Source organism: Sabethes cyaneus, chromosome 3 (genome assembly GCF_943734655.1).
Source record: "Sabethes cyaneus chromosome 3, idSabCyanKW18_F2, whole genome shotgun sequence".
NCBI classification, from domain to species: Eukaryota; Metazoa; Arthropoda; class Insecta; order Diptera; family Culicidae; genus Sabethes; species Sabethes cyaneus.
Window position 1 is genome coordinate 78,155,636 of NC_071355.1, and position 14,780 is coordinate 78,170,415.

General features: G+C 39.6%; 1 protein-coding gene across 1 annotated transcript; it reads left to right on the forward strand.

Annotated features, from left to right (window-relative positions):
• The first annotated feature begins 1,663 nt into the window (after positions 1-1,663).
• Positions 1,664-2,746, forward strand: LOC128739753 (phospholipase A1-like). Its single transcript, XM_053835253.1, has 2 exons — positions 1,664-2,462; positions 2,526-2,746. The coding sequence occupies exons 1-2, from the start codon at positions 1,664-1,666 to the stop codon at positions 2,744-2,746; spliced, it is 1,020 nt and encodes a 339-aa protein (XP_053691228.1).
• Positions 2,747-14,780: the final 12,034 nt, after the last annotated feature.

The following is a 14,780-nucleotide window of genomic DNA, read 5'->3' on the forward strand; positions in this document are numbered from 1 at the left end:
ATTGTAGGTTTCAATCGTGGATTTAAAACACCCGTACTGTATTCAGTGACTAAATCTTACAAAAAAGTTTTCCAAGCACAATAAACTTTTCTTCAAGAAATGATTCATGAAATGCAATTATCGAGATAAATTTTGAAAATGTATGAAGTGTGTTGTGCTGCACACGAAGACTATAGATAAATCCCCTCCGGTAAGGTGTTTGGGAAGGCTAAGGTGAAATACTAGAAAAGCGCTATTTGTAAAGGTCGGGCCACTTGAGTAGTCATGGTTGGGCCACCATAATTTTAAGCGCAGAAGCGCAATAATCGCTAGAAAATGTAAGTCACGTAAAATGTGATGAAATAAAGCAAAATGCGATAAAAACCTAGATTTTTGTTGTTGTTTTTTTTTTTCATTGTAGTTGTACACTTCGGAAATGGCGATTGTAGCAATATTGATTTTACAAGATCGCCGAAATTTCGCAAAAATGCAATTTAAAATAGGGTATTTGTACCTATTCGAGCCGTTGTTCACGGAATTCATTCTTTTCATGTCTCTATATAGAATGTCAATACGTATGTCTTAGATTTTGTGCGGTGGCTCATCCTGTACAGCATGGCCCGACTATGACAACATTTTTTGTCTTCATGTAAATGCCTATAACTTTTTTATTTTTCAAGCAACCAGTTCAAAACTTTTCGAAAATATACCTTATTCTTGGACGTTTGCAACGATGTATTAAGATTTTCAAAATTCCTTTTGAAACGAAAGTTATGGGCGAATTCCAAAACGTGGCCCAACCACGACGACACTCCCCTACGAGTTGAGTTAATGCTCCTAGCACGAAACAGAAATGGAAATTCGTACAATGAAATTTCCGAAAATCGTTCAAAAAAATTTTTTTTCGTTTTTGTATTTTTTCGTAGATTTTTGCACGAAAAATAACAACGCATATATTAAAAGCAAGTAATTGGTTAAACAACACGCTCAACTAGAGATTGGGAGCTGTGAGTTCGACTCTCACCTTCGCTAAGTCTATATTTTTGGCCTAATATCAAGAATTTTCAGTTTGCCTGAATCTACATTTCACGCATTAAGCATTTATTCTTCCCCAACAGAAAAGTAAAGCCGACTGCTATACGTCGTGAGAAAAAAAAAAGAATAAATTAAAAGCAAGAATAGATTTTGTTTTCAAGTTTAAACTTTAAATAAAAATGCTTAAAACCTGTATTTTTTTGCACGATTAAAATATTCACTTTTTTTTCGCCCCCCCCCCCTTTCAGTGGCCTAACACCTGGAGGACAAAAACTTTATAAAATATTTGTAATGGCCTAATTGTTTAAAATTCCATGTGCAGTATATTAATATAAAGTTTTCGGCTATCACAATATGAAGCACCCTACTCGTTAAAGTGTCAACCGCATAGTTTACACCATTGGCATTGTAACATAGCGCCCCATTTGATGGCATTCCTTATTTTATCTTCGCCCTTACGATGACGATGGCCAACAATTTCTAGTATCGTTCAATTGCCTCGCTTGCTTATCTTATCACTCCAGCAGCCGTGTTGTGTTATGGCCAGCAAGGCCGGAACTAAAACCAGTGTACCAGAATCCCAACTAAACTAGATAGAATCAGTTATTTGTTTAGTTCGTGCGTGGGAAGTTGTGTCGGGTGGAATAGAATGATTCTTCGAAAATCGGAACTATTATATCCGACCTTGCTGATACTGTTTTTGGGGCTTACAGCGGAACCGCAGGGTCACGATGAAAATTGGATACAAATTCCAACCGCGTCCGGGGAGATGATTTGGATTCCTCGACAGGCGGTCGCAAGTCAACCACGCTTTAAAATGGACTTTCAGGAGTCGGATGCAGATTTTGTGTTCTTCTCTCGAAACAAACCAGATGGGAAAATAGTTCGTCTAGATGGTATCGAGTATTTGCACGATGAACTATTCAACGGATCTCGTCCTACCCGGATTCTAGTGCATGGCTGGCTTAACGATCGCCACTCTCCGATGAGCGTGAACATTTGTGATACATATTTAATCGGTTGGGACTTTAACGTTATCGTAGTAGATTGGTCCAAATGCGCAAATCGGTTGAACTACATAACTGCGGCATCCTGCGTCAAAGCGGTTGGCAAATTATTGGCAAGAATGTTAGAATCATTATATACTTACAAAGGACTGTCGTTAGATGACGTTTATCTGATTGGCCACAGTTTAGGAGCTCATGTAGCGGGAATAGCAGGGAAATCATTGAAGCGAGGAAATCTATCCACGATTGTAGCGCTGGATCCAGCTCTACCGTTATTCTCTTTACAGGATGTCGAGAATCGAGTTGATATCGATGATGCAGCTTATGTGCAAGTGATTCACACTAACGGTGGGTTCTTAGGATTCTTAGATCCAATTGGAATGGCAGATTTCTATCCCAATGGAGGCGCAACCCAACCTGGTTGCGGACTGAATTTTGCAGGTTTGTTTCGGAATAAAATTCAAATGATCGAATTCTGATCGAACTTTATCGTTACTGGTTTAGGAATTTGCGCACATTCACGCGCCTGGCAGCTGTTTGTGGAATCCTTGATGGAACCCGAGGAACATTTACTCGCTCAGCCATTCTACGCCTTACAAGAACTGCCTGGTGTGGAAAAAAATAACGTCGTAGGAACGAAACTTGGCGGTGAACCCTCCAACCAGGCCACTGGAATGTATTATATCGACACGAATGCTCAGAGTCCATATTTTGGACCGCCTTAAACAGATGAGTAGACGAAATAAATTTATAAATGTGATACACTCATTAACCAAAATTTCGCACTCGTTTTCACAAAGTACAGGCAAGTACAAAGATGTTATCTTGCATTTAAAATACTATACAACTCTAAAGAATGAAGAAAATACCACACCGCTACGTGGATTTGAATAGCATTCCGCAAGCGAAAGTGACTGATACCAAAGTAGTTAATGAAAGGATGTAAATATTCAGACATCAGTGTTACGATGCATTATTACCACTACGATGAGAAATACCGCCTTGAAATTCACCTTCATTTTAATTGTATTCCCATCTTGTCAGGAATCCGGTCTTTCCGATGTGATCAATCATCTTCGTACAATTTACCAATTAAGTTACTTAAATTAGTGTCCACTTATCCACAAACTGTCAAACAAACAATCACCAACGGTGATGAATATCTGTCATCACACAGCAAGTAAGCAAGAAAAAAATTATAGCTTCGATGTTGCCAATGTACAGCTATTCCGTCGGGTAGCGGGAAGTCCACTTTGCTCGGAACGTACATGACGCCATATCTATCTGTGTGATGATAATAGCTATCGACTGCGTAGAATCGATCGTGGTGACGTTGTTCCTACCATCTACCTGGTGGACCACCCGCAAGTAGCCACGCCAACATTGCGTTGATTGATTCATTTAGCGCCCTCAGGTCGCAGTCAGTGGTGCAATCGTTCCAAAAATACCCAACCGACTGACGACAATACGCCCCAAACGTCCACTTACTCGCTTCGGAACTGAAGCAGTGCTGCAAGCACTAGAGCTTTCGCGAAAAGCTACATCGAGAATAAAAGTTGAACTGAGATAGTATTTGTGGTTGTAATACCAGCAAAGATTCCTCTCTGAATCTGATGGGACGACATTGATCTACCCCTCAAGGCTGTCTATGAACACTACATTACTGCTCCACGGTTGTTAGAACTCTCTTACCTAATATTAAATTATCATAGAATTAGATTTCAAGCGGAAGAATCATCGCTTAAAAATTTAGCTCCCAGACGGTGATAGTCGAGTATAATTTTAGTTTGATAAAGGCAAAATTAAAACTATTACCAGCAATAATATCGCTGAAAAAAGAACTTTTGGCGACAGATTGTGAGCAAGGGAACGCTAAGCGTTCTAGTTAAATAAAAAAAAATGGGAATGTTACGTAGATAACGTTTGAGTTTAACGGAAGAAACCAAATTATAATCAATTTACTGTCAAAGCCGAATAACTTTTAGGACATCATTAGACGCGAACGCGTTGCTCTTTTCTCTTTTTCTAATATTATTTATCAACGGTAAGTAAACTTTGTTTATAGAATAGCGTGATTAATCAAATTAATCAAAAGGCAAATTTTGAGGTGAAGCATACGCTATCGTTATCGTTTTTCACGTTGACTTGATCACGGCTACGATCCTTAATGAAATGCGTGTAAATATTCATTAAATACAATACAGAGTTCTTAGAAAGTAAACCTGGATACGAATTGAATGCATTCTTCAAATTGGTATCGGTACTACTCAGGAAAAACTCGAGCTGGAACCTAGCACCAGTATCCAGTATTATGGAATATCGCACATAAAAACTACTGCAACACAAAATATAAGGATGAAATATTCCTAAAAAATGTATCACGAACTAAATGAAAAACAGTAAATCAGTGGAAAGGATTTAAAACAGTTAAAAGCAAAAATAAAATCGACTAAAGATGTTTATCGTCAAGAAAATCATAATGTAGAAAAGCACATATAAGCAAATCTGGTGCTGAGGAAATATATACTTACCCCCAAAAATAGTAAACAAATAAAGAAGAGATAGCTCAAGGCGAGAGAATCAAATAAACATGAAAAACATGCGCGATATAAGAAAAGAGAAGAAAATCAACTGGATAGGAGTGACAAGGATATGATTTGAACTCCAAATTTTCCGACCAAGAAGACATTTCTTTATTAATATGGAAAACATGCGCAAAGAAAACGAGTTTAAAATAAAAATACATTGTACATTGTAGAACAAAAGTCGCATGAAAAAAACACAAACTGATGATTAAAACATTGAGGCGAATAAAGCAACATTTGCACAAAAAAGCAAAACCTGAACCATCATATGCGCTACATGAATGCATGCGAAACAGAAATGATATACGGTGTTCAGTGTTGCAAGTTGCAACTCAATATAAAAAAGTATGATGGTAACACGAGCTAAACGATAACCTAGTCCAAATCGATGTCCGCTAAGTAAAGCGTCTTTAAAAAATTTCACGATTTCAACCCTATTTTGAATAGTGGGTTCAAAAGAAATAAGTTTAACTGTTCCTTCAATCGATTGTATTTATTTTGACGTAGAACTACGTCTAACAGTAAGGTTGGGTGTCGTTACAAAAAATCAATGCACAACAACCGGTCAGGTTAACCCAAGTAACCATAAGCATTAATCTAAAACCGTATATTGGAAATAATTCTGCATCCCAAGTGCCAAACTTTTGTATATTAGCAATCTTAATGCTTATAAAACGTATATTAACATTGTTGATGCATAGAAGCATTAACGTAAATCAATATTAAAGAAAGCAATATATGCGCATATAACGTAACAATGTAATGCATTTAGTCAATTGCATTAAAACGAGCCTTAAGTGATGATGAACGGCTTGTACTTGACTTCTTATTTTGCTATTCTGCGGCCACTATTTGTGCCCTCTTCCATCTGACGGTTGCCGTCTTTTTCTACCCTATTGGTAATGCAGGACAAGTAGCTATGATATGAGAGGGAATAACTCCAAGATTTAAATACGACTAATTTAAACTCACTCAATCACATCTGCTATGGTTTAGATAGCAAAGGTGCAAGGAAACGAATGAGGTTGCATGACTAACTCCCGGTTCGAGCCCTGTCTAGGTGGTAAGATTATTCAGCATTTCAAAAAATGATTCTATCCTGCTCCCCTTGAGATGCAGCAAAAAAACTACAAGGTATACAGCCCTAAGGGTTGTACGAAAGGGTGACGTAGGACTATATCAGATCATTAGATTAAAGACTAATGTAAACTGCATTTCTGGCATATGTATGTTTATAAGAATCTGTGAGTGCCGTTGTTTAAGTGAATGTTTAAAAGAGAAGAGCGAAATATTCCGATTCAATTCTTCATTGAATGTAAAGGTGGCTTTGAAAATACGTGGACGGGGGTATAAGTACAACGCCTGCAGCCATTGCGGCATAGAGATTTCTTTTAAAAATCACTTGTGTGCATCATAAAGGTTGCAATGGTAATGAATGACCAGCCCACAGATTATTGTATTAAATATGATTATGCGTAGCTTGACATGTTTCAATAATGTTACTTTAATTCGTTTTTGGCCTTTAAAAGGGCCATTGGTTACAAAGCCAAAGCACGTTCATCGCAAATATAACGTGGCATTCGAATGTCCTTCTCTTTTGACAAGAATGGCAACAGGCACATAAGTTAGCGGCGTAGATTAACTGTCTTTTGCTCCGAGAAGATTTTACTAGTGTAACTTCGCCTTTAGTTCGTACCAATCAAATCGTTCGTATTTGGAACTCTGTGGCAGTTACAGCAACTCTAGTGACTTAAGCGCCATTTCCCTGAGATAGAGAAGACCACCAGAGCACGTCAACACCCGCCCGGTGGTTTCCATTTGCTTAATTAGTACGCGAATTTTGAGGAAATTTGTGTCTCATTTATATTGGAGCTCCCCCTCTTACACCCTGCTCAAATTTTCCCTCTTATCCCCCTCTAAAATTGCTGGTCATTTTATCTATCCAACGACATATAAATTGTTCAGTTTTGTTCAGTAGTTTAGTAGTTATTAGTGTTTGAAATCTTTCATTCAAACGTTACACTTCTATTTTCGTTTTCACAAAGTGCTACCCACTCCCAGTATAGTAGACAAAGACGTAGTCCTACGTCAAAAATCGCTTGCTTTTTTAAATCCCGACCGAATCTATTTTTATTTACCATAACAAGCAAACGATATACCGTCGATATTATTTCGATACGTCGATAATGTAGACAAAATGACGTTTCGTTTAAACCTCAAACAAACACTGATAATGTTTATTGGATGCTTGTGCCGTAGCATTTTAACAACCCGCTATTTCGCCTTTTTAGCGTTATGTGAGTTCTACAGAAGTATATAAAGAAAAATATGCTTTTAATCATAGTTCTGTATGCTTATACAATGTTGTCCAAGGACTAGTGTTTAGTGCTTACTGGTTACTTGAGAATAGCCCATCGACTTCCTAGTCGATTTATGATATTTTCACACCGAGCGTTTCGAAAATCTTCTACGCATTGATCCGAATAGAAGAAAAGACTACTTGCCAAGCTACTTGGCAAGTAACTATTGTAATAAGAATAAATATCAAGCACTGTCAATAGTTCACGCCGATCGCATGCAAACACGCTTTTGCTTCCCAGGACCGTGGTGACGACAGATTTTAAAAAAAATGGCAGTCACCTCATCCAATATATCAGAGCTTTTGAAACAGGAAGAGCTGATGTTTTGACGTCGGCGTTTTGAATAGATCAGATAGCTTGAGCTTGATAGTTTGAATGAGAAAAGGATGTGTTTTCTTCTTGTGCGATAGACTAACTTTAAAAAAGCAAACCCATGGATATAAATGTCCTTCGGAATTTGACCCTTCTTTATCGACAGACTTCGCAGCCGGTTATAAGAGTACATGAAAACTACGGGGCTAGTGCAAAGATCTTATTAAGTCTGTAGCAGCAACGCCCAGTCGAGATTCGAACATACCCATCGACTGGCTTGTTAGACCAGCATCGTACCCCGGAGCTAACGAGGCGGACATCGACTAACTTAAGACCCTCTGGAAATTTTCTCCACTTCTTAGACATCAGAGATGCCCTGATAATTGTTACACGAAGAAAATTTACATTTTCGACCCATTGCATTTCCAGAATGTTTATCTCGTACCAGATTAAGTAAACAAAAAATAACAAAAAAAAAATTCTGACATTTGACATTTTGACAGATGCTTACGGATGGCGCCTAGTGGCGCCGCCATCAAACAAATCGCCAAACTAACAAAAGCGAGGGGTAAATTTGACGTAAACGAGGGGTAATTTCGAAATGACCGTTACAAAAATTTACACAGGTTGAGTATACTAGCTTGGATGTCTGTTCTCTGTGCTAATGCGTTACAAGTTAAAGATTCCTCAATCAACTGGCTACTAATTCGTTTGAGGAAGCTTCGGATAAAGCAATCTTACAGCCTAATTGTGACGAAGAAGTACGCCAACTTGACGAAAGTATAATAGGACTGTGCTGTGTTCTTTGTAACCGATTTTTTGAGCGGAACGTTTTATACTTCTGGCTGGTATCTCAACGTAGGATAATGTAGGAGATGGTTGATTACTTTACTTCTTAATTGACACTTCTCAAGTTCTCAGATTGTGAGAAAATCACTGAATGCGTACAATCGCAGTAAACTACACAACAAATGCAATCAATGAAAAGCAGCGAACGTTTTTGCACTGAAATATAGAATATCAAAATGATTTTCGTAATATAGAGACAACTTTTTTCAACTGTGATCTCAAGTTTGTGAAAACGGTAAAACCAGTTGCATAGCAACTACGATTCCAATGGACGTTATTGGAATGTATATGAAGCTAAAAGATTATATCATTAGCATACACATGTAAGCTTAAGTTTATAAACTTGCGAATTCGAGTATCTCATTTTTAGAAAAAAGAATAGAATTTCCCCGTACAACAAATCAGCGATTGTTTGTTTCGCTTGAGCGTAGACCAAGTTGATGACCTACAAGAATAATTTTGTGAAAGTGGTAAAACTACCCCTTCTCATCGATCGATGTCCTTGATGTCTTGAACATAAAATGTGTTCGTTGTAAAGATCAAACATCTCTTCCTTGCAACCGATTATTTCGATATATTGAAATAATTTATCCGAAACTGATGTCTTGTATTAAAAGAAGGTTAGCGGAAAATTCGTGCATATTGCCTGACGCTGCAAATATCAGAGTGAAGAATCAAGCACACTCAAAGAATAGCTACGGTTTTATTCCAAAATAAGTTATGAACATTGGATTTGCTAGGAAATTAAATAAAAAGAAAACTTCTCCAATTTAGTTCTACCATGTATATTTTATTCTTGACAGATACGTAGTAGAATTAAATTGGAAAAGATTTATTTTTATTTAATTTCCAGGTTTCGTATTCTACTAAGACGCTCCAAAAACTTCAGTCATTGGATTTGCTGTTTTGCATTAGTTAGTGGAAAACGGAAAGCCAAGAAATCCGAGTCACAATAAATGGTACCATCAGCTATTTTCGGAAGGGAATTGGTTTTATAATAATGGTAACCCAGCTTAAGACTTTATTATTTGCTGTAACCGAAAATTGTGCGTTCAATGACGTATATTTTAAGTTTTTAGCAAGTTCCTTAAGTAAGTCAACGTACGTCGTTCATCAACTGGAAAGCAGTTTAATGCAAATTATCTAAAGGTACTACAAATCACGCAAAAATATTCAAAATGCAATATCACCGTTAATCTCCAGAGGATGTGCAACTGTGGTCTAGTGATTAAATTCTTAGTGGAACTACAAACTAGGGTCGTTAAACATATTAGTTAGTCAGGGCCAGGGGCGGACTGGGAGCCAAAGGGCCCATCGGACCTTTGATATTAGGGGCCCCAGTTTGCAATATTCTCATGATAGTAAATTAACACAAAAAAAGACATCTACTTAAAAGACATCAGCGTTGCAAGGACAGTAAATCGAATGAATATGGGCTCTATTTTGTAAGTCATGTCGTGCAACTCGACTCGACTCAGGCACTGTCGAGTGTCGAGTATCGGGAGAACGGGCAGCATAGCGGCTCGATGCTCGAAACAAAAGAAACTCAGTCGTTATTAGGACCGAGTTACCAGCTTTTAGCATGTGCGTCATATTAGCGGTTCACGGTACTTTAGTTTTGACGCATTTTTCTTCAACCCAATCTTCGCTGCTTTGAGTTTTAGTTTGTTCAGCCACCACCCCAGATGCTGTTCTATCGACAATATCCATTTCATTGGGAAAACAGACGAACTAACTAGATTTGCTGAAGATTGTGCCTGTGTGTTGCTTCTTTGATAACATCCTGTAACGTCATGTTGAACAGCCCACATGAGGAACCATCACGTTGATAAAGTCCCCTGCGAAGTTAGATTTTACGGTCGATGGTATCATACGCAACTTTGAAATCACTGAAATAATTGTCCGTTAAATTCTCTATTCATGGACTTTTTGAAGGATCTGCCGCAGCGTGAATATTTGATTTGATTTGCGTGATAAATGATATGATGTCAATAGTTCAATATATATGAGTAGCTTACTGCGTCTACACGTCAGAACAGAACAGTTTATAGTGCAGGCGATTCCCGTGCCGAGCTATAGCCATCCCTGGGATTCAACTCTAGGATTCTCCTATAAGAATCATGCTTCTATAAGCAAGGTATTCTGTGCGAACCCTCTGTAGAATTTCTTCACACGATTTCAATATGAGGAATGCCCTAGACTCTGCGCGAATCTTTTTGGTTCATCCTGGTAGAGCTGCGGAAAAAAGAACCCACCGTCTAAAAACGCCAGTACGAAGAGCACGTGCTCGCCAGTCCAGAGGAGAGGTTCGTCAGCAACGATACACGGAGTTTCCACAAAACGGTCAGGTGCAAGAATTTTGCCATGCCTGTGATGTGCAATGATAGTGCTGGCAACCTACTTACTGACCAAACGACGGTAGCAGCCAGCTGGAAGAGTATTTCCAGACGCTGTTGAATAGAGAAGTAACCACGAAGATCAGCAGCTACAGGATAAGAATTTTTAGCGAAGGCCAAACTGTGGAGCTACCAACACAGGAGGAGGTCAAAAGAGCAATCAGTGAGCTGAAAAACGGTAAGGTTGCTGTAAAGGATGGTATCCTGGCTGAACTTCTAAAAACGGGGAGCGAGCAGTTGTACGAAACAATTCGCCACCTCATTGTCAGGAACAGAATATGGGAGGAAAATAAATATCGGAGGAGTGGTTGATTGGCCTCATTTCCCATAATTTTAAAAACGGACATCGACATGAGAGTAAAAACTATCGGGGCATTACGTTACTCAATTTTGCCTATAAGGTGCTCTCCCTATTCTGTGTTTTAGACTGAGTCCGTTAGCTGAGTTCTTTGTTGGCGAGTATCAAGCTGGTTTTCATGAGGGTCACTTTACGATGGATCAGATATTTACCATGCGTCTAGTAACTGTCGAGTTCCGGGAGTACAACTTGCAGACTCATAATATTTTTATGGATTTCAAGGCGGCATACGATTCAGTCAAACGAAATGAGCTGTGACAGTTAACGCTAGGACATGATTTTCCCATAGGACTAGTTACGTTGATTCGTGTGACGCTGGATGAGTAAAAATTATGAGTCAGAATAGCAGATGAGACCTCACGTGCTTTTTGATTTTGCGGATGACGTCGATATTACCAAAATCAAAAGTAGAGCAGCGAAAGAAGCCTTTAGGTCATTTATTGAGAAATTGGGACTTACCATTAACACCGCCAAAACGAAGTACATGGCGTGGAAATCCAAATGGTGTTGGTGTCGAAGAGGAACTGAATATATTTTGGTATGCTCGTGACATGTGACAACGATGTAAGTCGCAAAATAAAACGACTAATTACAGCTGCGAATTGGCCTTTACGCAGGCATTACATTTTGTAGCTGAAGTCCCGTAGCTTGCAAATTCGCGTAAAACAGACGCTCTAGAGAACACTAATCCTCTCGGTGGCCCTTTACGGACATCAATCATGAACGCTAAAAGAAGCTGATAGACGAATGCTTGGGGTTTTTGCGTAAAATTTGGCAAAATCCAAAATGGAGTGTAGCGCAGACGCATGAACCACGAGCTATCTTAAGAATGCAAATATGCTGTTATAATGAAGATAGCACAGTGTGGCAGTCTGCGCTGGATTGGTCACGTGTCTAGAAGTCCCGACGAAAGAGTAACCAAAATTATTTTAAGCAGAGAATCAAGAAGAGGCCGTAGACTTCGGAGTAGACATCGCACTGATAGATGTGCGCTATCGAGGATGATGCACGTTCAGCTGGTGTTCGAGGGGTTTAAAGAAAGGTAGGACCATAATTCATTCGGCGCAGGATCGATAACGGACCATCGCCACTGAAGTAAACTGAGTATAGAGCTTAAGCCGACAGTTCAATATTTATAAGTAGTCAAATAACTGCGGATGAAATACTACTTCTACTTTTAAATACTCAGAGTTGAAGCTGGTAATATTTTCGGAGCTTGGACCCTAACAGCTCAACTTAAATGATTTCATGAATCATGGGGCCTCAGCAATCGAACATTCGTGAGTCATAGAAAAAGTTTAATTGAAAGTGAAATTTTGGTTTATAGTTCGGGGCTCCAACAGTCCCATTTGAAGCTGAATTTTCAATTATCAAATCGGTTGATTTCATAAATCATGGGGCCCAGCAATCGAACATTCATGAGTCATAAAAAAAGTTGAATTGAAAGAGAAATTTTGGTTTAGAGTTCGGGGCCCTAATAGTCCCATTCGAAGCTGAATTTTCAATCATCAAATTGGTTGATTTCATAAATCATGGGGCCCCAGCAATCGAACTTTCGTGAGTCATAGAGAAAGTTTAATTGAAAAAGAAATTTTGGTTTAAAGTTCGGGGCCCCAACAGTCCCATTCGAAGCTAAATTTTCAATCATCAATTCGGTCAAATCGGCAGGAATTGAACATTCGTGAGTCGTAGAAAGAGTTTAACTGAAATACAAATTTTGGAAAATCTCATTTTGTGTAACAACGAAATTTTTACTGGGGCCCACCGGGCATTTGCCCGGTTGCCCGGTGGGCCAGTCCGCCCCTGGTCAGGGCCATAGCGTGACATTGTGACGCCCTTGGTGAAGACGCAATTTGGCGTCCCTTGTTATGCTAAATCAGTGTTCCTTACAAATTTATCGTTTTATATTTATTGAGTTATACAATCGTGCACAATTCGTAGAGTGACCCTATACAGTATACTTCGCTATACTTAACGTATACGTTAAACAAAATGAGCTGATTGTAGCGATTTCCCATGCTTTTCTATCCTTCTACTCTGCCACCTGGCGGTGAATCCACCTATGCATTACCAATCGTAGCAACCTTGTTGTGTACAAAATTTTCAAGCAGCTACGCTCGAAGCTTTATTCGTACTGCCAGCTCCACTCCAAAGTGAAAAAGTTGGATATCGTATGGCACTTCGTGTCCGCTGAATCCGACATTTGCAGCATCTCCTCCCTTCTAGAGAAAGGTGAGAGCGTTCCTCGGAAGTCTGGTTCCGGCAGCCCAACGGCGAAGTACGATTGTAAAGTACAGCCGAAACTTAAGGGAAAGATCGAGAGCGAAGTGGCCTCATCGTTCCGCGCCTTGGACCGGGAAGTCTGAGCAACCCACCAAATGGTCAAGAAGTGCCTGACTAAAATGGACATTTTTATGTGAAGCGTCAGTTGAGGCCAGACGTTTCTTAGCAGTAAGCAATCGCCCAGTAGAAGCGGCGCAAGCAGCAAACATCTACGAGGTTGAGGCGTTTACATTTGGTTGGTTGGCCCTTTTCAAATGTTGGTCGAGAAATAGTCGCAGTGCATGTTTACTTGATTCATTACAAGCGTTGTATGTGTGAAGATGAATGTATACAACATGACATATATCAAATTAAAAAATATTAATAAAAAAATTATTTTTGACATAAACTTCGTTGACAAGTGCAGTCGACAAGTTGAGTCGGCTATCGCGCGGTTATGCAAATGGCTTTTATTCCCAACCTGCAGAGGTGGGCACAATTCCGCTAATCCGCTAACAGCTAATTAGCTCAGCTAACATTTTGGTTAGCGGTTAGCGTTTTCGCTAATTTTTATGACCGTTAGCGTTTTTGTTAGCTTCCGCTAAATTTATGTACCGCTAATTAAGCCGCTAACTTTTTTTGGCATAAGGAACATTTTTGAGAAATATCGCACAGGCTTAGATCGAAGGATTCCAAATTTCAAACTTTTGTACGTACTTTACCAGCCGAGAGCCGGTATGGCTCTTGCCATATCAACAATTCCTCTCCATTGTACTCGCTCCTGGGCTACTCGTCGCCAATCGCCGATAAAAATAGTCCAAAGCACCTTTCGTTTAAATACGGCAAGTGCACGTATGTCTTCCGTAAGTAAAGTTACCGTCTCAAATCCGTAGAGGACTACCGATCTGATTAGCCTTTTGTACATCGTCAGCTTTGTGTGGCGGCGTATGCTCCTTGATCGAAGCGTCCTGTGGAGGGAAAAGTAGGCTCGATTTCCAACTTGAATGTGTCGTTGGATCTCCTTACTCGTATTATTGTCGGCGGTGACCAGAGATTCCAATTACATATACGAATTCATCAACCACTTCCAGTTCATCGCCGTCAATAGTCACTGTCCGTGGAAGGCAAACGTTACTTTCTCTGGAGCTTCTTACTACCATATATTTAGTTTTCGACGCATTGATTTGTAACTCTACCCTCCTAGCCTCCGTTTTCAGTCTGGCGTAGATTGCCTCCGCCATCCCAAGGTTTCTAATAATGATGTCAAAGTCGTCTGCGAAGGTTACGACTACGAGTTGGCTACTCTTGCTGAAGATCGTACCTCTCGTTTGGATGCCCGTTCGCCGGATCACACCATCAATAGCGATATTGAATAACATTCAGGGCAGTCCATCCTCTTGTCGTAACCCTCTGCGTGATTCGAAAGTACACGAGAATGTCCCCGAAACGCGCACCTAGCACATCACTCCAGGGTAGCTTTGATCATCCACGTCAGTTTGTCCGGGAACCGTACTCGTGCATTATGTGCCATAGCTGTTCGCGTTAAACTGTATCGTATGATGCTCTGAAATCCACAAAAATAGGAAGCGTGGGCACGTTGTGCCCAAGTGAACCTGCACTGCGACTATTTCTTGACT

Coding starts and splice junctions, on each gene's coding strand:
- LOC128739753 (XM_053835253.1), top strand. CDS start 1,664: ATGATTCTTCGAAAATCGGAACTATTATATCCGACCTTGCTGATACTG. Junction 2,463..2,525: donor TTGCGGACTGAATTTTGCAG/GTTTGTTTCGGA, acceptor TTACTGGTTTAG/GAATTTGCGCACATTCACGC.